Raw genomic sequence first — 25,784 nt, 5'->3', positions numbered from 1 at the left:
TATGTGTTATTGTAGGTTATTTTCTACCCGTGTACCAAATTTCATAACTATCGATCCAGTAGATAATGCATGAAGAGGTAACAAATTTACTTTCACATTTATAACATTTAGTTGGGATTAAACCACCATGTAAAAATTTTTTATCTATTATGTAAAGATAATTATTCTGCCGCGTCTTGTCTGTTCGCTATAAACTTAAAAACTAAGGAAACTACGCACGGATTCTCATACGATTTTCACCAAATGTGATTTCTGAAAAAGGTACATAGGTGTAAATGTTTTTTCCCGAACCAAGCCGGGTATAAAACAAACGGGTAATAATGGTATTATACTACTGGAGGTAATGGTATTATTCCCAAAATTAGTCCGATCAATCGGATTAACAACTACAGGAGGCCGAGAAGAAATGCCGAAATAAGTTAATTTGAACAGTGTTGGTCCCTGTCATGCCAGAAATTGTTTCTTAAAATGTTTTTTCTAATAATATATAAAAGTACATAATGTACAAAGAGCGTTGTACGGTAAAGCATTGGACTAGCGGAGGGATCAAAGTACCTATCATAGATAAAAGTACCAACCTATACCTACCGGAGTACCTACTAATTCCATGATGCAATGCCAAACTTGTTTATCTCAAGCTTGACATTTGAAAAAACATTGTTTGGCTGAACGGAAAGGAAAAAAGGTACCATCATACACTGATTCTGAAATGACATTACAGACACGACAATAACAAATTTCTCCGTACCTCCTAAATAGATAAGTAAATACAAAAATTGAAACTTATTGTGTTCGTAACCATTTCAACGTAATCTCTTAAGAATCTAAGTACCCATTCCATGTTATCATTCCTTTTTGAACAGTCGTGAAAAAAAAAATGAACAAAAACAAACGCAAATATGTAAGAGTTCCTGCGATGTCCACACCTGTGAAAAAACTAGCAAAAAATAAAAAGGATTTTGTTGAAAAAGTGAGGTTCACGCCTGGCAAAAATCCAGCTAAAAATAAAAAGGTTTTTGTAGGAAAAGTTTTGCCACCTAAGGGCAGGTTTATAATACCGTTTAAGACTTTGAAATGTAGGGTGAACGTGACTCATAAGTCTTGCTCCATAAGTCCAGATATGCAAGACTTTGGACAACAACATTCCGTAGAGAGGAAGCGCTTGTCGAATTCTAGTCGAAAACTCCAAAAACAGTACCAAGACCAGGGAAATCAGTCCGAAAAATTGCAGGTAAGTGAATTGCAGAAAAATTTGAGTTTCTTACCACAGAAGGAAAAAACGGAGATTCTTAGAGATTATATTGTTCTACTTATAGCTATTGAAGCGGTGGTGGTGTAATAATTAAGACGCCCGCCTGTGGATCGAAAGGTCTCAGGTTCGTATCCTACTCGTGAGTTTGTATACCAATCTGGCTCATAATATACGAGTAGGTAGTAGTTTTCATAGACCACCACTTGCTTCGTGAGGAAACGTGCAGGTTTTCTCACGATGGTTGACAGTTTAGTTTCCTAGTGTGTATGTGACTACCTGCAACTAGATGGCGGTAAGTAGTCGTAAAAGTCATGTCCGATGCCTTTAGGCGACTTGAATAAAATCTGACACCAGTGTTAGCAATAACACACTCGATATGATGATTGTTCCATAAAGTTTGTCTGAGCCTGTGGCAACAAGCGATATCTTACAGCACTTGTGTAGGGATAAATATGAAAATATTAATTTTCTTTTCGTGGATCTTCTCTCGTTGATATAGTACACATATGTTCTATTATAATGCCAAACTCTGCGTTGTGTCGGTAATAATTTTCGTTACGTGTCGATGGCATCCGACAACGGTAAACTAATATTTCTTAATTAAATTATTTTCAGTACCAAAAACTAAGCCTTGATCCAGTACTACCTTATACAATAATCCAATTGAAAGAATTGAGGAATGAGCTATTTGGCAATAAAAGGCCTAAGGTTGAAAGCAGCTGCCAGTATGTTAACCCAGAAGAAACGTCAGATCTATCAAACTATTTAAAGAATGACAAAGGTGGCTTGAAGGGCCAGATGATGTTGACACATATCATGTTATACACTTTTCTAATTTTGTACGTAATTTTCAGCTGATTTTGTTATGTATGTGTTTATAACATTTTGGCACGTGCCCGTCTACTGCGAAAGTTATTTAGGCTATTTGTGTACTTACTACAAAATAATGATACATTTATAGATATTAGAAAAAAAAAGAAAAAAAAAATGGAAAAACTATATTAAAAAAGGAACTAAGTCTTGGAACTCGAGATCTTTTTGCATAAAGAAACTAATTCTACTAATAAGTATCTATTGTTGTTTTCTGTCTATTTAAAATAAACGTTTTTCAGACGTTCTATTTAGTTTTTTTCATTTCGTGTCGCGATAGTGCGAGAATAGGTACGGATGGCCGTACAGTCAACAGCACATCAAGTTACCGAATTTCTATGGCTCGGTAATAGCGGCGACTTTGCAATGAATTAGTGTAAGTTCGTGTGCTGTTGACTACTTGTACGCCCCTAATGTGAGTCCACACCGTGGAAGGACGATTTAAGATGCATTAGTTACTTTTTTCAACGCGAACACCAACACCGCAATGTGCACTGCCAGGATCAGGGACGCGGAGAATACCGCGCAAAGATGCTGGCCGCATACGAATAAGTATGCTCTGTATAAAATATATTATGATCATTGCATGATCATTATAACAATTCATAGAGTAGATGCTGAAAACTCAACCCTTTTTTTTGCACTTATTTGTATTGCGTTAATTTAATGATTTCCCTATATCTTAACCCCCGACGACAGAAGGACACGAGTTATATTAAGTTTAACGTCTCTGTGTATTTGTATGTCTGTCCGTGGCATCGTGGCGGCCAAACGCCTGAATCGATTTTGATCTATTTTTTTATTTGATAGTGGTCATGACATGGTCTTAACTGTCAGTAAAATGTTGGAAACCATCAGCTTTTATAGCAGATGAGAGGGTAAGCAACTACCACAGGTCAGTTTGTGACCTCGTGGTCAGCAGGCGGGGGCATTTTAATTAATTTTTCTTTATTGTGGGTTTACGTGATTTCCCGAAGCACAGATCATAAAATCAAAAGACCAAAGAGGAAACCAACAAGACACCATAAAAGTTGTAAAAAAAAAGCAAACTAAACAGTGACAATTTCCGAAATGACATCACTGATACGATAACAATGAGAATCATTTGTCGGTAATATAACAAAAATTCTCCGTCGAATATGAACAGGTAAAAAATGAACAGAAACCAACGCAAATACGGCCAACATTCTACGAAATCTGAAGAACAGGCGAAAAGTAAGCAAGTATGTCAGACTCATTTTGATAAGTCTACTATTTCGAACGATAAACGAAATTATATTCTAAACAGTACTTAAAGTATTAATAAATAAGAAAACAAATATATGGGCAACAGTCAACGGCTTTCACTAAACACTAAGCTTGTATCACGGGTTCGATGGACACAACAATCCCAAAATATTAACATCTGTGTGATCACAAGAAGAAATGTTTGAAATTCAACCCTCCAGTCGAACCAGCGAACAGCTGAGCTTCTTTCGGCATTTCTTAACAGCAATGATCGTTCCGAAAACGCAGTAGGTTGAAACTCTCGTTAACTATCAAGTTTACACATCATAATTATTAGCCTACCCTTATCCCACTTTGTGTGGTCGGTACAGCATGTCAGTCTCCACTTCTTCCTGTCTGATGTTAACCGATCTGTTACTTCATTTTTAGCCATATCCTGCCTAACGCACTCAACCCACCTCTTCTTCGGCCCTACGTCTTTTCCCATTCAATTTAAAATCAATAACCCTTCTTACAACGTTATTCTCCAGTTAGTGACCATACCATCTTACACATATGAAGGCTACATTTCTGAACAAATATTTTTTGCAGGATGCTGTTGAGGAGGTGCTTGCCCCAAAGGTTAAGTCTCAGGCAAAGCCAGCGAAACCTATGGCCAATAGATGCTGTTTCATAAGCCCAGATTTGCAAGACTTTGGGACACAGCAGTCAGTGGAAAAACAACAGGATCCGGGGAAACAGTCATTTGTGCAGCAGGAGCAGGTTATATGTTCTGTTTGTAAACCGTATTACTGAACGATCGCTAAAATGGAAGTTAAATGTATCATGAATAGATGAAATTATTAGAGGTGGATGGATAGTATAAAAGAAAATATGAATAAAAAGTGGCGTAAAAATGGAAGGAACAAAGAATGGTACTGGAATGGAATGGAATGGAAGGAAGTTAACATACTGTGCCGACCGCACATGAGTGGGGTGAAGGTCATATAGAAGAAGAGCTATTATAAATCGTAGGGACCAAATTTCGTGCTAATGCGGATACCTACTGCAGGGTCAAATTAGGGTCTAAGTAAGTGGGTATTTGGACATTGTTTTATTCAGGCGGTACAGAAAGAAATCCGTCGTGTTTCTTTTTCTTTTGTACCTATAGCTGCGTTCCTTTCTGTTGTCTCGATCGGAGAGTACGTAGCCGGCCTATCTCCATGATTCAATGTAGACGATATTAAATTATACTTATTCTAATAAAGCAAAAGTAAAATAAAACATTCTCCAGTACCAAAAACTAATTCTGGAGCAGTACGGTTTCGATCCAGTACTACCTGACACATTAAACCAGCTGAAGGAATTGAGAAAAGTGCTCTGTGGCAATAGCTCCAAGGTCGAGAATAGCTCGCAATATGTCTGCCCAGACGAGAAGAATGTCGATGTGGCGTCGGTCAACTCCGGATGGCAAAACATTGAGAATGCTGACGAAATTGATAACTTCATTAAGGATGACAAAGGTATACCTATGCTATTTTTATTTATACACCTACATTTTCTCTCTCGAGCCTAGCTCCGTTGATACGTTGCGCTGCGTTGCTACGACGCAGCACGTTGCGGCTCCGTTGTTTTCTATAGGTTTTGACATTGCAGTGCCTCAACGTGCGTGGTAACTCCATACCATTTCTGCGTTGATCCGTCGGCTGAAGTCAACGTCGGAGCGCAACGTAGCAATGGGACTGGGCTATTTACTGTGTTATTTCTAACACTGGTGTCAAATTTTCCTAAAGGCATCTGACATGACTTCTACGACTACCGATCGCATACACACGAGTAAACTAAATAGTCAACTAATGAGCAGGTTTCCTCACAATTTCTTCCTTCATGTGAAAAATTCCTAATATTATACATGCGAAAGTTTGTTACCTCTTCATGCTCTATCAACTCAACCAATCTTCTTGGAATTTTGCATACGTAGTTTGATGTATAGAGAAGGACATACACATCTTTCATTCAGGAAAAATAACTGCTCCCGTGGGAAATTCCGTGGGCAAAAGCTAGTCTTTTATAAAATTCGCAGAGAAATTGGAATCGGACACGTCGCTCCCTCAAAACGTGCACATATCCGAGATACCGCGGGTGAAAATAATCGCTGAAAAGTATTCAAAACTGAAGAAAAACAATGTGGAAGTGAGACAACTTGACGAGAAAGTGGTGTGCATTGAATATGACATCTACAAGGGTAACAACACGGCTAAGCCGAAGCAGAAACTCAGAGCGTTTTTCGCTGTTAAACCTATTAAAGGTAGCAAAGATTACAGCATAGGTAATCGTAGTCTCAATCTCATATGATTTCTATAATAGAAAGAAAGTTTGTTTATTTAAAAATTCAAAATATTTTTTTTCTTTATTTACCTCTTCATTTACTCAAGCAATCTTCATAAAATTTCTCCGATACGTAAGAGTACGTTTTAACGTTTGTACGTAAAAAGTACAGTTCCCGTGGGAAATTAATGCGGGTGAAACCGGGAGTAAAAATAGAAGTATAAATAGGTGAACCCTGGGTCTCGAGCCTTAACGGTTAAAATCGGGAAACTATCAGATGAGAGATTAAAAATACGGGAAATTTTGGATGTGTGTGAGCGAATCAGTTTTTTTGTAGTCATGCCGAGCTAACGGTAAACGGTTTTTACCTATTTTTGTCTGTGAATTTAATGCACAAAATAATAATAATCTTGCAAAAATGTTATATTAGAATTTGTATATAAGTCTTATTATAGTTTCGATAAAATAGAAGTGTCGAATTCCTGCCTTGAATAATTTTTAATCTTTACAGAAAATATTCAACAATTAACAGACAAATTTGATATAAAGAATGAGGACTTGAACAAACTGAATCGCAAAGAAATCGAAATAATCGACAACAAGATACAGGAAAACAAACCGTATCTAGAGGACTTACGACGTATTCTCAAACGCAACCAGGCCATTTACACAAAAAAGAATAAAACTTCTTTAGATTTATTGTCTTTGTATGAAATGGCTAAGAAAGAGAGCCCGCCGGATGAAAATTTTTCGCATACGAATTTTCTGTCCAAAGCGGAGTTAGAGGAAGTGAAACAGCTGATTTTGAAGAAGTGCACATCGAGCGTGTACGGTATAAACAGGAGAAAAGTGAGGTCCGATAACAATATGACAGAAAAGGACACTGACAATACCCTTTCAAATAGCTTACTACAAGTTTTGCTGCAAGAATCATAGACGAATAAAAATGCGTTTTTTCCTGTTCAATATTGTATTTTTATTTATACAAAAATAACTGTTAACTACTAAGTATACTTTCATATTCGAAAGACACTGATTCCTAAAATGTTTTCATATAAAAGTTAAACTTAACAATATATATTCAGATTCCTATTACTTTCAGTAATAAAAGTTAACATTCGAGAAAAAAATCACACATATTCGATTTTTAAACTTTTTCAGGGCTTAGTAGAATTCGAAAATTGGTAAAAAATACATTTGAGAAATATATACTTACAACATTGTTACATTAACTACAAAAATATACTTAACATCGCAAGTTATAAATTATTCTTCTGAAAGTTATACTTAAAAATATATTAAACAAAATATTCCAACATATTTTATGTACATACCTACTTACATACATCCCATACGTTTACGATTTACCATTTTCTGCCGTCTCAGGGTTGAAGGCTGGATCCAGCCCAAGTTTCTTCATCTCCACTGCCATTTCGAATAAATAGTCGTAACATTCGGTCCTGTAATGAATAAGGTTATATTTTCAAACGTCAACATACGAAATTTGGAACAAAATGTCTGGCAAAGTAGAAGAGACAACGTGGAAATTCTGATCCAGGGTTCAGACGCTTTACAACTGGGGAAGAAACCAGGAAAACGCTCTGATGAGAGGGACAAAGAGATACTTTTCGCTTTTAAAAATAATTTTGGGTAGTAATTATTAAAAACAGCTTTATTATTACATAAAATTGTAGGGGATTCGTCATATGCTCATTCTGAGTGCGTTACAATTGTATACTATTTGTTCGCTGCGAACATAGACCTCGCGAAGACAATATTTTTTTAATATATAGATTGAGCTATACTGCTTAAGAGCGCTGTCATGGTTAGACAGGGGCAGGTTCAATTTCACTCGATTCCTGGTTTTATTCATAATTAGCTTTTGCCCGCAGCCTCGCGCGCGTTTCTCATAACTTATTAGTATTGTCAATATCTCTGGTTCTAATCACGATGAATCCTATTCAAGATTGCAAGTTAAACCGTCCGCTATACAACTGTAAAAACTGCGTCAAATTCCATCCAGTAGTTTTTACGTTTTGCATGAACAAACATACCCCATTTACAGTATATATATATATAATTACTTGATTTTAACTTACATAGTCTTAGCGGCCTGCCAAGTGTCTCCCCAAACATAGACACCGTGCCTCCTCACCAATACCGCACTGGTTCCGGGGTATTTCTCTATGGCTTCTGCCAAACTCCCCGCTAAGTCTCGTTCAAATGGAGTATTCTCTATGATAGGTACTACTAGCTTCTCGTCGTAGCGGAGGTAGCGATCGAGTTTCGCGTCTTTTATGCCCTGGAGTAGTAAATAAATTTCATACGTAAAACATTTCGTATTGACGTCAATAACTAGAGATGAAATATAGCCGGGTATCCGGCGCTTCGGCCTCGTAGTTTTACAAATATCCGGTGTCTGGTTATCCGGATATCCGCTGAATATCCGGTATCCGGTTATCAGGATATCCGCTGAATATCCGGTATCTGGTTATCCGGGTATCCGCTGAATATCCGGTATCCGGTATTCGCTTAAACCACTATACATTTCATCTCTACCAATAATTAAAAAGCTCTTACACAAACTACACAATACTCATGGATTCGCGTCAGAACCTGTTTTGAGTTCATATGTAGCCAGCATAAAACAATTTTGCAATACAACGATACCTTTGTCTGCGGTTTAAAACTCATAAGGGTAACAGAGTGTGGCTGGCCGCACCTTAATCATCTCCTGGTGTGTGATGACGAACTCCTTGTCATATAGCAGTGTGCAGCGCACCGCGTGCGGCGAGTGCGTGTGTATGACTGCGCCCGCGCCGCGATAACGATACGCTAACATGAAGAGCGGCGTGCATTGACTCTTCTTTAGCCTGTAGACATTCATTACTTTTTTATTTATTTATTTAATTATTTAACCTGTTAAGTGTTTCATCGGTGGGCAAAGGTTTCATAGATTTCATTCCACAATACCAACTAGTTGTTCGCCGCGAACTTAGACCTCGCGAACACAATAAATTTTTGATGAGTTTTTACAAAATTTTGAATAACTACTTTTTTGGTCTATGAACTTAAAAAAATTAATAACGGATTTTTTAAATTTCATCAAAATCAGACCAACGATTCGAAAGTTATCGCGTTACATACATAAAAGAAAATATTATTGTTCCAAGTTGATTTGTAGACCTCATTCACTGTCAATAATACTGGTTCCTTTAGAAATTCACATAGTGTCTAATAAAAATTTTTACAAAAATACTAATTATATTTCTATTGAACTTACTTTTTGTCAGGCGGCGGTAGTTCCAGGTCTTCATCATTTATAGTTTGTACAAATAAATCGTCAGGTTTCATACGCTCCTTCTGCACTCCTGATGGGGCTATGAAGATTTTCTCCCTGGAATCATAACATTACATTTTGGAATCACCACATTAAATTTTTACAAATTTTTTTTTGGTATCTTCATGTAATAATGAAATTACCTACACTTAATTTATTAAGCCAATATTGTATTGGAATAGATAAACAGTGAAAGAATTATATAATTTGAGGATAATTAACCCATTTCAGTTATTGATTTTATGTTATACATGTTATAGCATATCCCCATGTAAGATTTAGCATATTTTGTTTACTTTTTTTTTTAATTTAGAGCAAAGGTAAGGGGTTTTATACCATGAATACTGTGATAAATATGAGACTTAAAATTGGCAATGAAGGAATAAAAGAACTATGAAATCACTCCCTCATCCAAGTGTGCATTTATGGTTGTATCTATTCTCTATGATGTCTTGAAGTTTTCAGATTTAGCTGTGTTTTTTTTTTGCCTGATTAATCATGATTAATAAAATAGTAAAAGATATTTACCCTTCCTTAATAGAAATACCTCCTCCAGTGCCGGTGACCCATCCTAAGTGATAGAACTGGTTGCATAGCTCTGGGATCAAATTTCTTGGATGCTCCTGCAAAGTCACAGGTTAAAATGTAAATAGGTTAGATTACATTTCTGTCGATTTGAGTAAACATTTTAATTAAAAACATTGCACATATTATAACACAATATCTTTTATATTAGCCGTAGCTGTTTGTGGGTACTTTTTTAATAGGTATTGGTCATAATTTTGATGACTTTCATCGAATATTTTTACACTACTGGGTATTGTGTACGGCACTGGCAAAATTTTGTAACGATATTAATTTAGCGAAAGCTTACCGGTCCGTACTTGGTCATTGTAATGTAATTCGATTAATTTACTATTAAAGCGAACTGTTACAATCAAACAATTTAAACAAATTGATACTGCGCTTATCACTGTCTCAAAATGATAGGTACATCCTCTTATCAACTCTGAAATGAGACAGCATTCACGCAGGTCTATAGATTTATCTAATTTACATGAATGCAGCAGACTATTCCCAATGATAAAGCAATGTAAATTTATCAATGTATGTACATAAAGGACGTAGGTACCTAATAAAAGTATTAAAAACCATTCAAAAACAAACACTTCATTACATTTTGTTTATTTGACATTGACATTCAAATGACAGTGACTGTTACGTCCTCATAGCGTTTTGTTTATAGATTCCATTGAATTTTTCACATTGATTTGGTTTTGCCACCTCCACCACACTTAGATACATCCTGACGTAACTGCGTGAACATTGCGTAGTTAGTATGAATGAGTGCTTTTATTGCATATAGCATAGTATACCGAAACGACAAAGACAGTGTGGATTTAATTTTACCCTATTTAGATTTCCTTAACCTACTTTAGGGTCTATTTCACAGATATAAGAACATTACATAATATTCTTATATCTGTGGTCATGGAATTAGTAGAAAGGTACTCCGTATAACGAAGTAAATCAATGATTCTTATTCATAAAAATATTATTTTGATACTGGCTGATAATTCTTTTATTTGTTGATAACGAGAAAGCAATAACAAAATTTTTTGTCAACATGACAATAGCAAAAATTTAACGCGAACAACTTTCTGCAAAAATAAAATGACATAATTCTAGCACTACAGACAGCAAAATTTTCTGTGATTTTCTAGCAGGCCATCTCAAAAGAATTCATCAAAATGTTTCAAATGCCAGAAGTACCGGATTGTTTGGAAAAACGATATAGAGCACTGGATAATCTTATAGAAGAGCTGTCAGCCAGAAGATTTGCTCGTAACTCTGACCCCAGTTGTTCTAAAAAACCCGACAATGCTGGAATCAGACTTATGTGTGATTTCTGGAACATTCTCAAGGATGATCCAGAATGTAATTTGAAGGTACAAGTACAAGATGTAAATAGGTGCCTAGTGTATTTTGACCGTGACAGACACGACAGACTTAACCGCAAGGTCTATCTAGGTGTTGATGCTGCAATTTGCGCTGAGCTTTCGGTAATAATAGAGATATTGAGGCCATCTAATGTCCGAGATCCGTCATAAATAATATTTACTACCTAGACAACGTCTACATACCTAATATTACAGAGCGCTTCTTCGGTCCAGTTTTCTCTCGAATAACAGGTGGACGGATCCAGTGAGAGCAAGATGGACGCCATGGACAAATGGGTTTAGTTATGAGGGACTAACTTGCAACTTAGAATAAATAAATCAATAAATATATTAGGACAAATCACACAGATTGAACTAGCCCCAAAGTAAGTTCGAGACTTGTGTTATGGGATACTAACTCAACGATACTATATTTTATAACAAATACATATATAGAAAAAACATCCAAGATCCGGGTCAATCAGAAAAAGATCATTTTCCATCATGACCCGACCGGGGATCGAACCCGGGACCTTTCGGTTCAGAGGCAAGCACTTTACCACTGCGCCACCGAGGTCGAAAAAAAACATTATGCGGTATACTTAGGACAGATTCTGTGATTTGACAGAGTATTGGATTCATCAGATTCTCCTACTTAGCGAATCTTTTCTTTGGCATGAATAATCTGTTTAAATGATAGGTTTAATGAGTAGATATGCCAAGTACAAATATTAGATAAAACGAGCAACACTGCAAGCAAGTTTGTGATTTTGTCTGTTATCAGAAAGAGGTTCAACAACGCATGGGTCTAGTCTCCACTCACAGCTCGTTCGGGCCTCATCTAGTCACCTGCTATATGTCTGATAGAATTGAAAAAGATGACAAAAGCAAGTAAGTTAAAGTTTGTGCCAATAAAATCACATCGACGACGGTTGTGCAACGACCGGATGGTGCTATGCAACTAGCATGCTATGCAACTAGTATGCTAACTATGTTTAGGCTTAAGTTCTTTTCAAAACATCCAGACTTTTTTAAAGAAAATAAGCTAACGAAGTTGATGCTGGCAGAATATATAATAAATCATTTTCAATTCTTTAGAAGGAAAACACTCACGTCTGCCGCTTAAACACGGAAAATAAATTCGTTCAACGATTTTCAAATTCGCAACGTATCTAGACACCGTCGGGCATGCATAGTTACTTATGAACTGAGGAATTGAGTAGTAGGTAAAAAATTATGTTAATTTTTCTTTTCTTTTAAATTAATTTCTTGAACACCAATATTTTCAAAATCCTACCTACTCATTCTCTTTCCATTTTTTTGTGACAGTCTGTCGAATACCATAAGCCATTTAAATTTTAAATCATTTGACTAGCTCGTGCTGCAAACGTGTTGACACACAACCACCACCAGAAGACAAGTCTACATCACGTAGTTGCTGTGCTTCCAACAAGAATGTTTCTTCGAAGGCGGGCAGTGATATCTTGCCTCTTAGCAAAGTGCTGTGTAGTTTGAAAGACGTAAGTCCTTTTTGCAGGATTTTCACTCTCCCCAGATTTTGTAAGTTTTTTACCAATTTGAATTTTATCTAGCCTAAATCTACATAAATTATGATGGTTCAATAATATTATCAAGACATATCATTATCATGAGCATTTATAATAAATGCTTTCCTCTCGCTTATAAGAGGAAGGAAGAATTGGTAAAAGTTTGTTTACAAATTTGATCTGTTAATAGGCAGCGTCGTTTGATAAAAAATGCAGTGAAAGAATCAGTGATTTGATGGAGGCACAGAAACGGTTGCAAGAGCAGATTCAGCATCTTGAGCATAGGGAGAAGGAAGGTGCAAAGATGCTGAAGCAAGCTGATTGTATGTGGTCGTGCATGGAGCAAGCTTATAAGAAAAAAGTAGCAGAGTCTTTGGAGAGGCAGAAGAATCTTTTGAAAGGGGTATGTACAATGAAATTTGAGAAGTATATAGAGAAGTTTATAGCTTTATTTCAGACGCGCTTGATATAATATTTATTAGCTGCATAGGACTATCATTTAGAGGAAATTTCGTTCTCAATCAAAATTCCTTACGATAAGAATGAAAGTTCCTTTCGTACCTATATTTGTTAGAAGTATGTACCTACTCTATTAAATATTTCAGTTAAAAGTAGCCGAAGCTGAGGTTGCTAAATGGCGCAAGAGCAAAAAAGAATTAGAATTCCAACTGGACAATGTTAATAAATGTCAAATTGAAATTAATGAAACTAATAACCGCAAGCGAAATGATATAAAAGGCATGAAGACTGAAATAGAACATTTAAAGAAAAGAATTACAAATGGCAATAAGGATGCCGAAGGAGCATCTAAATCAATATCCTATAGGAAAAAATCTTCAGATGTGAGTAATCTTTTCATGAATACTTACAAAAATATGTTTGTAGCTATTTATTGTAAATGTCAAAATTATTTTTTATTTTTGTAGAAAACAATCACTGGAATAAATGAAGAAATATATAGAGCACAGAAAGTATTAGGAGAAGAAAGAAAACACAAAAGTCAAAAAGAGAAAGAAGGTAATGATTACATAAAAGAAGCTAGAGAAGAGTTGCAGAAAATATGCAGAGTATTACTTCAAAAGAAATTAGAAAACGAAGATGCAAAAGCAGAGGTTAGACAAAAGTGTAGATTTTGCTGTTTTGATAATGTTACTATATACATATATTTCTTACTATTTATAAGTTTATCTAAAATTTACTTTGCAATTTTCAGAGAGATGCATTATTACTGGAAATTGAAATGTTGAAACAAACCTGTGAACAATGTCAAGACAAATGCAAAAAGAAGCAAATATCAGTCAATGATGAAATTCTCAAAGTGGAGAAAGATATTGCCAATTTTAAAGTTAGGTGTATAAGATGTCACGAATGTGTGGACACATCAGATGTGAGGAAGTACTGTACTGATTGTCCCAAGTGCCTTGGAGAGAGAGATTGTATTACTGAAGAGGGCCACTGTTCTGCTGATCCTGCGAATGTTTGTGTCTGCATGAGTGTGAAGCACAAATTTATGGATAACGTATTTGAAAACATGTATACAGTACTGGAGAGACAAGTGAAGACTCGCCAAGGAAAGTGTTTGGCGGAGACAGTAATGCAAAGTCTCAAGAAGAGTAGGAATGGTAAAATAGACGAAGAAACAAGGAAAATTCTCCAGGAGTTTATTTTGTGTGTTGTCAAGAAGAATTTGAATTTAACAATTATCGGTGGCGCAGTAAAGACTAGATGTGAGGTAATCTTTTTTTTACGAATACAACAAGTGATGAGACAAGACAGTGTCCTTATGAAAACAATATTTATCTACGTGCTTTCCTACTTTCTTTTTTTTTATTTCCTTAACTTTTTGTGTATAGGTTTTAGTGGGGATTTAAATTTAATATATTTTGTATTTAGATGGATCCGGAAACTTACAAACAGTTGTCGCTTTGTTTGAAACAAGTGAAAGTGACTCGCCCGCCGAAAGTCGATAAAGGAACGATATCTAAGAAGGTAACTATTGCCTTGGATATACTTACATCAAATATTACCTGCTTATGTAATATATTTATTTCTTAAATTATAAACAATATCAAAAAATCGATCACACTGTTGTTGTTATGTTTTGTGATAATATATTGTAACAATATTTTTGTTTGTTCAAAAAATAAAACATTTCAGGACCCTTGCACCCGTTGGGGCGGAGTCAGTGAATGTAACTGCCCTGGTGGTCCTAAGACATGCGTGTGTACTACGAAGGCACCACCGCCTCCTCACGACCCAAAGCCGTGCCCAGAAGACCCTGAAGACAAAGCAGAGAACGCCAAAGTGAGATTTGAGTAGTTTTTTGATTTTACATAATTACTATCATATCAGTACACGTATAATATTAGGCAACAAAGGTGCCATTAAAATAAAACCTGTTGTGTAACTGTCGATAAGAATATGATATTTCATCCAACTGGACTATACTCGTAAATGACTCAGATTTATAGCATTTGTCTTTTATCAATAACACGTCATCTAATGTTGATTAAATTGTAAAATTTCAGAAAGAATCAAATATTTGCCCACATAAACAAAAAAGTATTCCCTGTGGCACCGAGTGCAGCACGCGTGGTATGGATAGTTTAGTTGGAACAGATGTCGCTCCATGGGTGCCAGACCCATGCAAGGAGAAATCTTGTCCATTTTCCAAAAACATGAGAGCTGCACAATGCGTACTTGGACCTGAAAGACTATCAGATTTAGGACCAGTAAAGACTATTATACCAAATTTGGGCAGTTTTGATAAGGTAACACATAACATTATTATTCTTTTTTTAAATCTTATGATTAACATGTACCTCTCTAATAAAATAAATAATACTTTTTTACAGAACCAAGCATGCAGTCCTAAAAGTGGTAAGTGTTAGTCAACTAAGTATTTATAGTTATAATACGTGAGAGTACAAATATATTTTATTATTTCATTACAAAATGCAGAATGAATTTTCATTATTTTAGATGTAGAGGATCATCCGCGTGATCGTATAATAGAGGAAGTTATGGGAAGATATACTGAAGTTGTGCCAATCGAGAAAGTAAGTTATACTATTATGAGTGAAGAATCTATCAACTTTAAAACAACACTTTAGATGGTTACATTTTTAATGTATATTTAGACATTGTGAACTGTTATCATAATGAAATAAAAGCGTTCAAAAAGCATGGTGGTTTTCATTTTTAGATTAGATTATGCAAACCACCATGTTGGAATCTGTAAGTGATTCACTCTAAAAATTTTACCTTAGGTCATCATCGAGAGAGAACAAGACAAAATTAAAATGACGGAGAGAAGATTGTCCAAAGGAGAGAAACGCTATAAAAGAAATAAAAAAAACAAAGGTTCAAAAGATACGTTAAAAAATCTCACACCCCATTTTTTTACTTACGCTCCAATTACTATAAAAAACGACGAGTATTACAACATTGATGTATCCCCAAAAATTGATACAATTTATATGTCTCAGAAGTACAACGATTTGTGGCCATCGAATGATAAATTTTTTGTTGAGAAAAACTTCGATGACAACAATTTTAATTTTAATGAAGTTGAGTTTGCATTAATATCAAATGAAGCAGGCAACAAATGTGGTAAAGACTTGAATTTTGAAAAATGTGAAAAATCAGGAGATAAAGATGTTGAACGTGTATCAGCTGAAAGCACTGGTAATTCTGATATTCGAATGTTTGGAAGATCTGTAAGCAAAGATGTAAAACAAATAGTTAAAGACATGATAAAAATGGATGTAAGAGCCAAGGATATACAGTATTCATCTAGTGTCGAATTTGTTACAGTAAAATCTTTGCTAAAATTATTGATTTCTAGAAATATTCAGAATGGCAGTAACGAGACAATTAATGAAAATGAAATAAATTCCTTTTTCTTTTATGATTAACATTAAATAAGTTTGCTAATAATTGTACTGAAATATGAAATATTTCAAAACGCATGAAAGATATCTCTTAATATAACGTTAGGAAATATACCGATAACGTGCTAATATAGAGCAACGTAATAAGCGGATTAGAAATATTGATATAGGTAGTACACGGCGCTATACTGTTTTGACTGTCATTGAAAACGGAAGTTTACAATCCTCTAAGTACCTACGTGATCATGTGTAATAAATAGTTGGCAAGTAATAAATAAATACTTACATGAAATAGATTTTTGATTGTACTCTCACGTATATATATTTATAAATCATATGGATCAAATTTCAGTATTGAATAAATTAAAGCCGTTTATACATTTGCAGATACAAGATATAGAGAAAAAGTTGATAAAAGAAATAAAATAGACGCATCAACTCTTACAAATGATAATATTGGCAAAAAGATTGGATCTAAGCAAGATATACACGAAAAGAATAGTTTTGAGAAAATGGAACGACCAAGTGAAAAAGATGCCTTATTAAGACATTTATATGATCGTGATACAGCTAATTGCTCTTGTGAAACAGCGAATCCATTAGCGACGATGAAATTATTAGTACAAAATGATAATGGTGATATTGTTGATTATTGTACAGAATTAGTAAATACACCATCAGGTCAATTGGGATTAGAGTTAGATGATGATTTTTTCCACTTCATAGAAAGAAAAGCCAACGAACATCCAAATAGCTCAGCAGGTGTTTTGATAAAAGAAAAAGCGGGTTATTATACATTAGATTTCAACCCCCAAAACATAACCCGTGATGATTTAAAGATCAAAGTAAAAAAGACCTCTTCGGGATCAATGTCAATAATTTTGGACAAGAAATTTATAGATGCGATTAAATCACATGGCGTTAAATCAAATGATCATTCAACCGATCCATCTGTATCTATTGAGATTATTAAAAAAACGGAATCTGTCATAACTTCAAACAAAAGTGTCAACTCTGCATGCACCCAATTCAAAGAAAATTCCAAAGCAAAAACACACAATATGGAAAATGATATCATAAAGCGTCTAGAATACTTGTGCGCTGAAGGAATCAGCAATATAACTTTGAAAATAATAGGAAATGATGAACAATTCAAATATGTAAAGGCAAAAGTTATAAGAACACCTTCAAAAAATATTGCTTTAGAAGTACAAAATACGAAAATAATCGATGAAAATTTAAAATATAAGGATGATGTAGGTTTACTTCATTTATCTTATTCAGATACATTTTTACTTGACTTTAGACAAAGCACAATAAATATACCTCGGAATATTTTAATAAAAAAGGATTCAGATAAAACTTTGTTAATAATTATGAATAAGATGTTTAAACCAATTGTAAATAGTAGAAATGATTATTTTAAAATCAAAGTAAAAGGGGATAGTGATACCATAATTAATCCTCCAGCAGTTTTAAAAATTACGAAATCAGATAATTACTTAGTCGTTGTTGATAAAGAATTTGAGGATAAATACAAAAATTTTATGAAAACGTTTGCCGATGATAATACTTTGGGTTCGGGCCTTTTGTCAAAAACTCTATCTGGTGACTACATGTTTACTCTAAACAATGATGAAGAAAATAAGGATTGTAATGCCTATCTATTGAAATCCACCTCAGGCAATATGAAAGTTGTTGTTGGTGGTTCTACCTTCAACACAATCAGAAGTTCGTTTTCTAAAAGAGAATCAAGAAGCTCTATTTCTTCTTCCAAAATGTTGGAGATTTTAAAGCCATATAACCAAAATAGAATGCTTGCAGATCAAAAACACCGAAATCTGGCTAAAAATATATGTAACAGTGATTCATCATTTTTTGATAAATCTAGAATACAAAATCAAGAGAGTCTTATTGTCAAGTCGGGTTCATTGAGAAGAACAAATTCGGGCCGATACTCTGTTGTATTAGATAAAGAATCAAAGAAAAAATTTGTCAAAAACCTAGGAAGTTATTTAAAGAAGAATTCTAATAGTTTGGTTCCTATAAAAAGAACAGAATCCGGTGGGATCTCAATATTATTAAGCAATCAGGAGAACGTCAACGATCAATATGGATCCTTGAAAATAAGTCCATCAGGAAATGTTTATGTAATCATAGATGACAAGGAAAAAGACTTAAAAAAAGAAAATGTTTCGAAAACATTACAAACAACCACAAATAGGCCTTCGAATAAAGCAGTGGCCACAAGTTGCTGCGCAAATCCTCGTGATAGTTATTGCAACCTCTCTAAATGCGTATGCAATGAGTTGCGAAATACTACAAGCAACTGGTTTTATTCCGAACTGGAGAATGATATTACCAGTAATCCAGAAAATTTGAATAATCACGAATCTAGTTGTACTTTGCAAAATTGTCTAAGAAAAGTAGGTTTTGATATTACAAAAGACGGAACTTGTATAAATAAATCGCCACCTCATATAGTAATAAAACCGTGTGATAATAATACTTGTAGTTCAAGATCTAAGTCGCCTAAAAGTAACCCAAGTAAGTCTAAAGAAGTTGGGAAAAGTGATTGTAAAAGTGAACAATGTTTTTATGTATTTGATTCTGTTTGTCCTTATCACAAAGATAGATACGATACAGTATCTAATGAGTTAATTGAAATATCAGGGTTTTGTAATAATGGTATAGATTCAAAAGCACCGCTCGATTTGGTTGAAACCCAAGTGTTAAGTGAAACAAAATCATGGGCTACGGCCAAAGATAATTCCGTAACAAGCTACGAATTTGATTATTTAGATACTATGCCACCACAGTTACCGTTATTTTTGAGAGATTTTAGTATGTCCTAATTGTTATTTTATGATGGCTTGAAAAAAGAAATGTTAGTGTTTGCGAACATCCATAGCTTTTATGGATGTTTATTTTTTGTTATATTTTCGAGTTTTCTTGTTTGTCACATTATATTATTGTTGAAATAAATAAAAAAGTAACATTCATATTGTATTTCTTTGTAATCACAATATTTTAATTCTTCAGCGAAGGAACTCTTCAACCATACGGGCATATTTTTCACGATTTTCATGCATCTGCCTAAAATTTATTATGGTAAAGACATTACTAATACCGTAAATCTCATCTCACTATTTATTTTTGAAATATTGTCTTCATCTCCTTTGTTCATTATTATTGCATCTGTTTACCCACATACATTATTAGAGTATACATGATTGTTTGTTTGCACCTACATCTTTACATCACAGATCATTACATCCGCTACAGGATATAAGTTCACTCCAGCCATACATCGGCATCGTCAAGGTTGCGGGTCCAATTTGTGGGGAACATCAAAAAACCGAGCACATACCTACATATACTCTAACTGTCCCACTTAAAGGCGAAAGTTGTAAATGCTTGTTACTAGTGTGAAGAACACTTAAACGGTTTGGCAAATTTTTATGAAATTATTGAGTGGTAATCCACCTCAATACCTAATTTCATAAAAATTACAAACACATAGGTCATTTTTATCCGGAATGTACGCGATTCCCGTCGAATTTGGTCAAAAAGTATGATAATATTTGGCGCTTTATGAAGTAGATGGTACTACTGTGCGTAAAAACGTAGGATTACCTAGACTAAAATGGGAAAAAAATCTCAGGCACTTAAAAACACTTCAAGCTTTATATTCTGTGTTTAGACTCAAGTATGACTCATAGAACAACAATGTTTTACACAACATAGTTATAACAAATGTTGTTATATTTCCTACCGGGCTGTAGGTAATAGTTGCAACGCTTTACGATAGTCGCAAACAAGTTCATTCTGCAGGATATATGACCCGCGCCATTACTCAGCGATCAAAGTTTTCTTGCGTTCAAAATTGTACACACGTATTTGAAGCAATTTCGGATTAATGAATGTTGTCCCCGACGAGTTTAGTTTGAGATTTTGAATTTCCTGTATATTTGATCTATTTTATAAATAGAACTAGCTGTGCCTGTTTTTTTATGGTGTTCTCTTCTTGTAATTGAATGATTATCAATACAAATACCTATATCTAGATCAGCTTTATGATTTAGCCAAAAGTCGTGTCTTTCCACACCGTAACTAATTATTAATTTTATAGCCTTCTATGATTGATTTTTGCTTAAAACTGATAATAGATAAATCTGAATGGTTTTCTCATAGGAAAATGTTTTTTACAAAATAAATTTATATTGATGAAGTTACAAAATTGTCATGCTCCATTTCGAAATTGGTCAATGTTAAATTGCGCTTTGAATGCCTAATACGCCACACAAGTCAATGTGCACTCATTTTTATTCACGAAAGTAGAGACTCAGAAAAATATGGCGTCTTGATGTCTCCGAGGATGCATTATTTTTGGCTAATGGCCTAAGTTTCGGACCGTAACTTACCCACTATTTCATATGAGGAAAACTCACTGCAAGATATAATGTCCTTGACGTCAATAAAAACACAAAATATGCATAAAACATGTAAGTATAAATTAAGTGAGGTTCGAATTGAAATGCAAGTTATTAAATAAAGATTTTATTATTACTAATATATTATATTTGATAGGCACTTTTAAATTCGTGTCTGTAAAAATAGAACCGTTTCGGTCTGATCGATCCCACAACAAACATATATCCTGTAACTTGATCTTGCAAGGAGCGTCTTCAATTTTTCGCCTTCGCGCCGAGGGAGGTTTTGTTTTTTTTAACCCTCCAGCGGTCAGGGCTGATTGATTTATGACCAGCCAGTTCGTTTGAGATTTTTGGATACCACAATCGAAAATACCGATTTTCCCATTGATAAGACGTGTGCAGGCTGTCCTGTTATTACGTACTGAAAGATAATACAGCCTGTGTATAATGAACAGAAAACAGATTTTTAACGAACTAAATTGAGATTGCTATACCAAAAATGATCAAGATTTGTTGATAACAGTGCTATCAGTCTAGGACACGGCGCCTTAATTTATTTTCTAGTCTCTGTAGACCATGGAATTAGTAGGTAGGTACTACGGAGTACCTACTAATTCCATGCCGTAGACATACCTACAATGGTCGACATAGCATATAAACTTACGAAAATATTCTACGAAATTTCAATAACTACGTCCTTCGTTCTATAAAACAGGTACCTTTTTCTTTATTTCGACTCCAGCTGTAGAGATATTGCTCGTAACGCCGATAACCTTCGCCCGCTGACTCAGCAAGTATTTTATATTTTTCTGGAAAATATGTTTTACGGCCAGGATATGATGATTTCCGGCCTTTTGTTGACGAATGCTGAATGGGAATTGAATTATTTGCCAGCTCAAGATAAAAAAAAAACGGGATTTCGTTCTAATGATTCAGTACAAAGAAGTTTTGTTCTGAGATTCAGCATATGGGTTTCATTGCCTTCGACTTTAAGATAGTAGTTTATGTGCGCCAATAATAATTATATTGGTACAGTCAACAGCACATCAACCTACCCAGATTCATTGCAAACTCGCCGCTGTTACCGCACTATAGAGGTTAATTTAGGGTAACTTGATGTGCTGTTGACTGGACCTACTTCCTATTCAGCAACATGTAAAATACCTACAAAGGAAGACCAACTTTAACTAGTAACAAATGATATTTTATTGGTTTATTTATGACTTAATAGTTAATTAACGAATGTAATAAAATTAATATGTTCGGTGTTACTTTGTTTAGTACAATTTTGACAAATTGTCTTAGTTACAATTGCTCTGAATTTCCAAATATTCTATGTATTCGCAGGCAAAAGAAAAGTTAACATTAAAATTAACATAAAGCCATTTTATTCAGAAAACAACAGATTGGCCGGAGCCTTCATAGGGGCGGTGTGAAAAACTGTAAAATGCTTGGATTTCAATTTTCCGATACATTAGAGAATGGCTGGAACTACGACGGTGATTGATTTCCGATTCGCAGCAAGAATTTGTTAGACCAAATATTTTTAGATATTTCTTCGTTAGGAAGTTTTCTCCTACTCCGACTTACCTTTCGACATTTAGACTTCTGTGGCCTAGTAGTCATCTTATCAGGCTATACATACGGGAGGTCCCGGGTTTGATCCCGGTCAGGCCAAAATGGAAAAAAATCTAAGTAAAGTAAGTAGATAAAAAGGGGAAAATCCAAAAGTATGTAGTCTATAGCTCGTTTAAAAAAATTACCGTTTGATGTCGCCCGTTTTGTCCCACTGTTACTCATGGTCCCACGAATCTTAAACACTAGGGTTCGTGGTCCCACTGCCTAGTGGGCCCACCAGTCATAGGTATAAAATAGGGTTCGTGGTTCCACTACTCAGTGGGACTACCAGTCATAGGTATATATACGACTATAGTTACTATATAGACCTTAATATACACTTAATAAAGATAAAAAATTTGACTATTTATGTCGCAAAATTTTCAATTTTACAGATAAACCAAAACCTAAGGGGTACTTCCCATTGATCCTGGGTACACCATCAGGTCATGCTTATCATATTAATGCATTGTCATGGGACATTAATATACTCGAAGTGCGGCTGGCACTCGTAAATTAAGCGACTGCCCTGTAAATAAGGAAGATGAGCGAGGTTGCTGCCCATTGTGTTTTAAGCACGTACTTAGAAATTTGTACGGAACTCTCGGTGCGCGAATCCAACTCGCACTTGACCGGATTTTTGTCTTCACTTCGCACGATCGTCGTCTTTAGATTTCAGACCATTGGCACGCATATCATTCCTTATGACATCAAGTTAGAATTTCTTCGGCGGCATAGCTATACATTTGTTCTCTAACCAACGTATATTAATATATGTATAAACCGCAAGATCAATATCCTTTATGATATCATTGATAATCTAGCTGCAAGCCATTTAACTGGGTAATTACTGCAATTCCTTGCATTACGATCGCATTCCGCACATACGAACCATAAATAATAATTTTCCAAACGATTTAACTCCTTTAAGTACTAGTTTCTAAGCCAAGCGGACATATGGATAATAACCCTGGGATAATCTATCTCTGCCGTTTCAACGAATAAACCTATCGCGTTCGTACTTGAGGTCATTGTTGGAATTTATAAAATGGAACTGTCAAAGATTTAGCAACTTACCGCTGCATACAAATCTATCTCATTCCCACATGTTCCAGGCTGCATTCGGAGCTGTGACGCTGCGAAACCCAGCGCTAGCGTAAAGTAACCTAAAATTTAAGAAAGTATTTCTGTGATTTTACAACCAGCCGGCTGCCGTCAACCCTCATTGTTGATGCTATAGTTGCTTATCAGCTGCCTAGGTGATGTATTCCTTGGGTGAAATTATAATAATCAGGATGGTTATATCTAGGTAATATTGTTTTTATGGCACTTTTCTTTAGATTGACTTAGTATAGATATCTCATGAGGAGAGAAAACGAACATCTAAAATAATGTTGAACATGAAGGTTACTAGATGAAGAAGAAGAGGGAGACCAAGAAAGAGAAGGATGGACTGTGTAGGGAGGATATGAAGGAGTTGCGAATGGACTTGAGTATAAACATTAAATATAATTATATGGAGAGAAAAGACATATTGCGCTGAACCCAAATGAGGATGTTGATGAGTAGACACTTGATGAGAAACACGTACAAAATGACTATATTAATATGTCCAATAATTGTACGCCCTATAACAATGTTTAGATAGACTCGTCCCTTGAGCACAAAGAACACAATAACTGATTTGAATACACTCCTATTGAATACAAATCAATTCGCAATGAACGAACCGGGGACGCAGAAATTTTATCACAACATCGATAATATTGTTTCCATTCGATGTGCCTCAACTTTTAACGACGGCTGATGAGACAATCGAAAACAGGATATAAGCAATAGTTTTTAGAGTGAGTACATTGTGATTTTAATTTAACGATAGCTACACAAGAAAATAAAATAGATTTTATATTGGGAATCTTAAAATTTAAAGAGAACCGTAATTGGCTCTCTTCCCAATGTAAAAAATATTATCATTGCCATCCTGTGAGTATTTCTGAATCTAGATTCTCACTATATATATATGTATTATCCAGCTGAATGTAGGCTTCACGGGTGCGCTGAGTTTCGCGACTTTTTTTGTCTACCTCAAAAGATATAAAAAAGGTACTTATATACAAAGTCAAAACGTGTATTAACGTACGTAATTTTTTTTCTCTTGGCCGAAATTGAGATCTATATTTCTTTTCGTTCCATTTATTCTGATGATTTTATCTATTATACACTTTTTGTTTCACTAGTTGTGTGCACATCCCCAATCTGTATTCATAATAGCACAATTAGTTGTTATCCAAGATAACCTCTTTATCATGGATTTAGTAATTATTTCATAAGTACCTACTAATTCCATGGGCACTACCTACTGAAGACAATGTCAGTCAGAATATATTAAAAAACACAAAACAAAAACCTATTTTTATTTACCTACCAAAATCTTACGTTCACATCCCGAGAGCTTTGCCGGTCATTCTCGGGTCCTTTCCGTTTTTCACCCCATTCCGGCTAGTTTTACTGCCGAGACGCGGGTTCTCTCGTTTTATTCCTTTCCGGTCGCCTCCCTTTCCATTTTATGTACTGTTCGGTAGATCTGTAAATGTGTTTGAGGATCGCAGGTCGGGTGTTAAGTTTTAGAACCCATTCTAGTGCTAGGGATGGATTGACGAATTGAGACGCTTGTGCTTTGTAAGTTGAGATGTTGTATGTCGTTTTTATGTTAACGAAAAATTGATTCTTTTTCGACTATTGTCATAAATTTCAATGAAAATTTAACTGACGTTTACCTTTAACTTGTGGGCCGCTGGTGTTGAGACAAAATAGAGTAAGTACTTGCGAATTTGTGGCCAGGTTGAAGTTGACGTCAAAGTTGACTAGTGCATTATTCTTAATAATAATTCAGGAATAATATCATTGTAATACAACTGTCTGTCTGACAAAGGACGACGTTTCAAGGAGATGAACTGTATCACTTGTATCTTATATTACTGGGTGATTGTTATCAAAGTGATTTTGCATGATTATGTCTTTGATTAGCAACTCAATGGCTAATAGCAAATTAATTGAGTACATTCAACACATACACGCCGCAATTACCACCACATAGAAATCTACGTACGGTAAGGGCCCGGCTCCATAGCTCTGTTGCGTCGACGCAGCGCGATGCCGCTCCGTTGTTTAAGATTTCACATTGATGGTGTGTTAACGAACGTCGATACAATTTCTACGTTGTTCTCTGTTGATCCATCGGCGATGCCACTAACTTAACATGTCAGTTTGTTTTTTCATTCATTCATTTCAGACCATTCACTAACTGTTCACGTAGCACGTCATTGCGCCCACACGTTCAATCTCAAAGAGATTT

General features: G+C 35.1%; 3 protein-coding genes across 7 annotated transcripts; 2 read left to right on the top strand and 1 right to left on the bottom strand.

Annotated features, from left to right (window-relative positions):
- The first annotated feature begins 3,171 nt into the window (after positions 1-3,171).
- LOC128672026 (uncharacterized) lies at positions 3,172-6,622 on the top strand. 4 transcript variants are annotated; one of them, XM_053748914.1, is made up of 5 exons: positions 3,172-3,345; positions 3,941-4,111; positions 4,623-4,851; positions 5,412-5,657; positions 6,168-6,622. In XM_053748914.1, exons 1-5 carry the CDS (start codon positions 3,277-3,279, stop codon positions 6,590-6,592), a joined length of 1,140 nt encoding a protein of 379 aa, XP_053604889.1. In that variant the 5' UTR covers positions 3,172-3,276; the 3' UTR covers positions 6,593-6,622. The 4 variants fall into 4 exon arrangements, with proteins under 4 accessions (XP_053604889.1, XP_053604890.1, XP_053604891.1 ...); XM_053748915.1 differs by having other exon boundaries at positions 3,173-3,345; positions 5,412-5,636; XM_053748916.2 differs by having other exon boundaries at positions 3,201-3,337.
- Positions 6,608-10,146, bottom strand: LOC128672028 (uncharacterized protein). Its single transcript, XM_053748918.2, has 6 exons — positions 9,871-10,146; positions 9,525-9,619; positions 8,940-9,053; positions 8,379-8,529; positions 7,756-7,958; positions 6,608-7,116 (listed from the first exon to the last, which is right to left on the bottom strand). The coding sequence occupies exons 1-6, from the start codon at positions 9,886-9,888 to the stop codon at positions 7,014-7,016; spliced, it is 684 nt and encodes a 227-aa protein (XP_053604893.1). The 5' UTR covers positions 9,889-10,146; the 3' UTR covers positions 6,608-7,013.
- A 462-nt stretch (positions 10,147-10,608) lies between these two features.
- LOC128672023 (uncharacterized) lies at positions 10,609-19,378 on the top strand. Of its 2 annotated transcripts, none has more exons than XM_053748910.2 (12): positions 10,609-10,945; positions 11,721-11,827; positions 12,312-12,456; positions 12,674-12,886; positions 13,089-13,325; positions 13,410-13,595; positions 13,697-14,215; positions 14,377-14,472; positions 14,641-14,787; positions 15,012-15,254; positions 15,339-15,363; positions 16,764-19,378. In XM_053748910.2, the coding sequence occupies exons 1-12, from the start codon at positions 10,748-10,750 to the stop codon at positions 19,229-19,231; spliced, it is 4,584 nt and encodes a 1,527-aa protein (XP_053604885.1). In that variant the 5' UTR covers positions 10,609-10,747; the 3' UTR covers positions 19,232-19,378. The 2 variants fall into 2 exon arrangements, with proteins under 2 accessions (XP_053604885.1, XP_053604886.1); XM_053748911.2 differs by lacking the exon at positions 16,764-19,378 and adding an exon at positions 15,466-15,667 and having other exon boundaries at positions 10,612-10,945.
- The last annotated feature ends 6,406 nt before the right edge of the window (positions 19,379-25,784 follow it).

Source organism: Plodia interpunctella, chromosome 8 (genome assembly GCF_027563975.2).
Source record: "Plodia interpunctella isolate USDA-ARS_2022_Savannah chromosome 8, ilPloInte3.2, whole genome shotgun sequence".
Classification (NCBI taxonomy): Eukaryota; Metazoa; Arthropoda; class Insecta; order Lepidoptera; family Pyralidae; genus Plodia; species Plodia interpunctella.
Note: the sequence above shows the minus strand (reverse complement) of the source record. Positions and strands in the feature narration are given on the sequence as shown.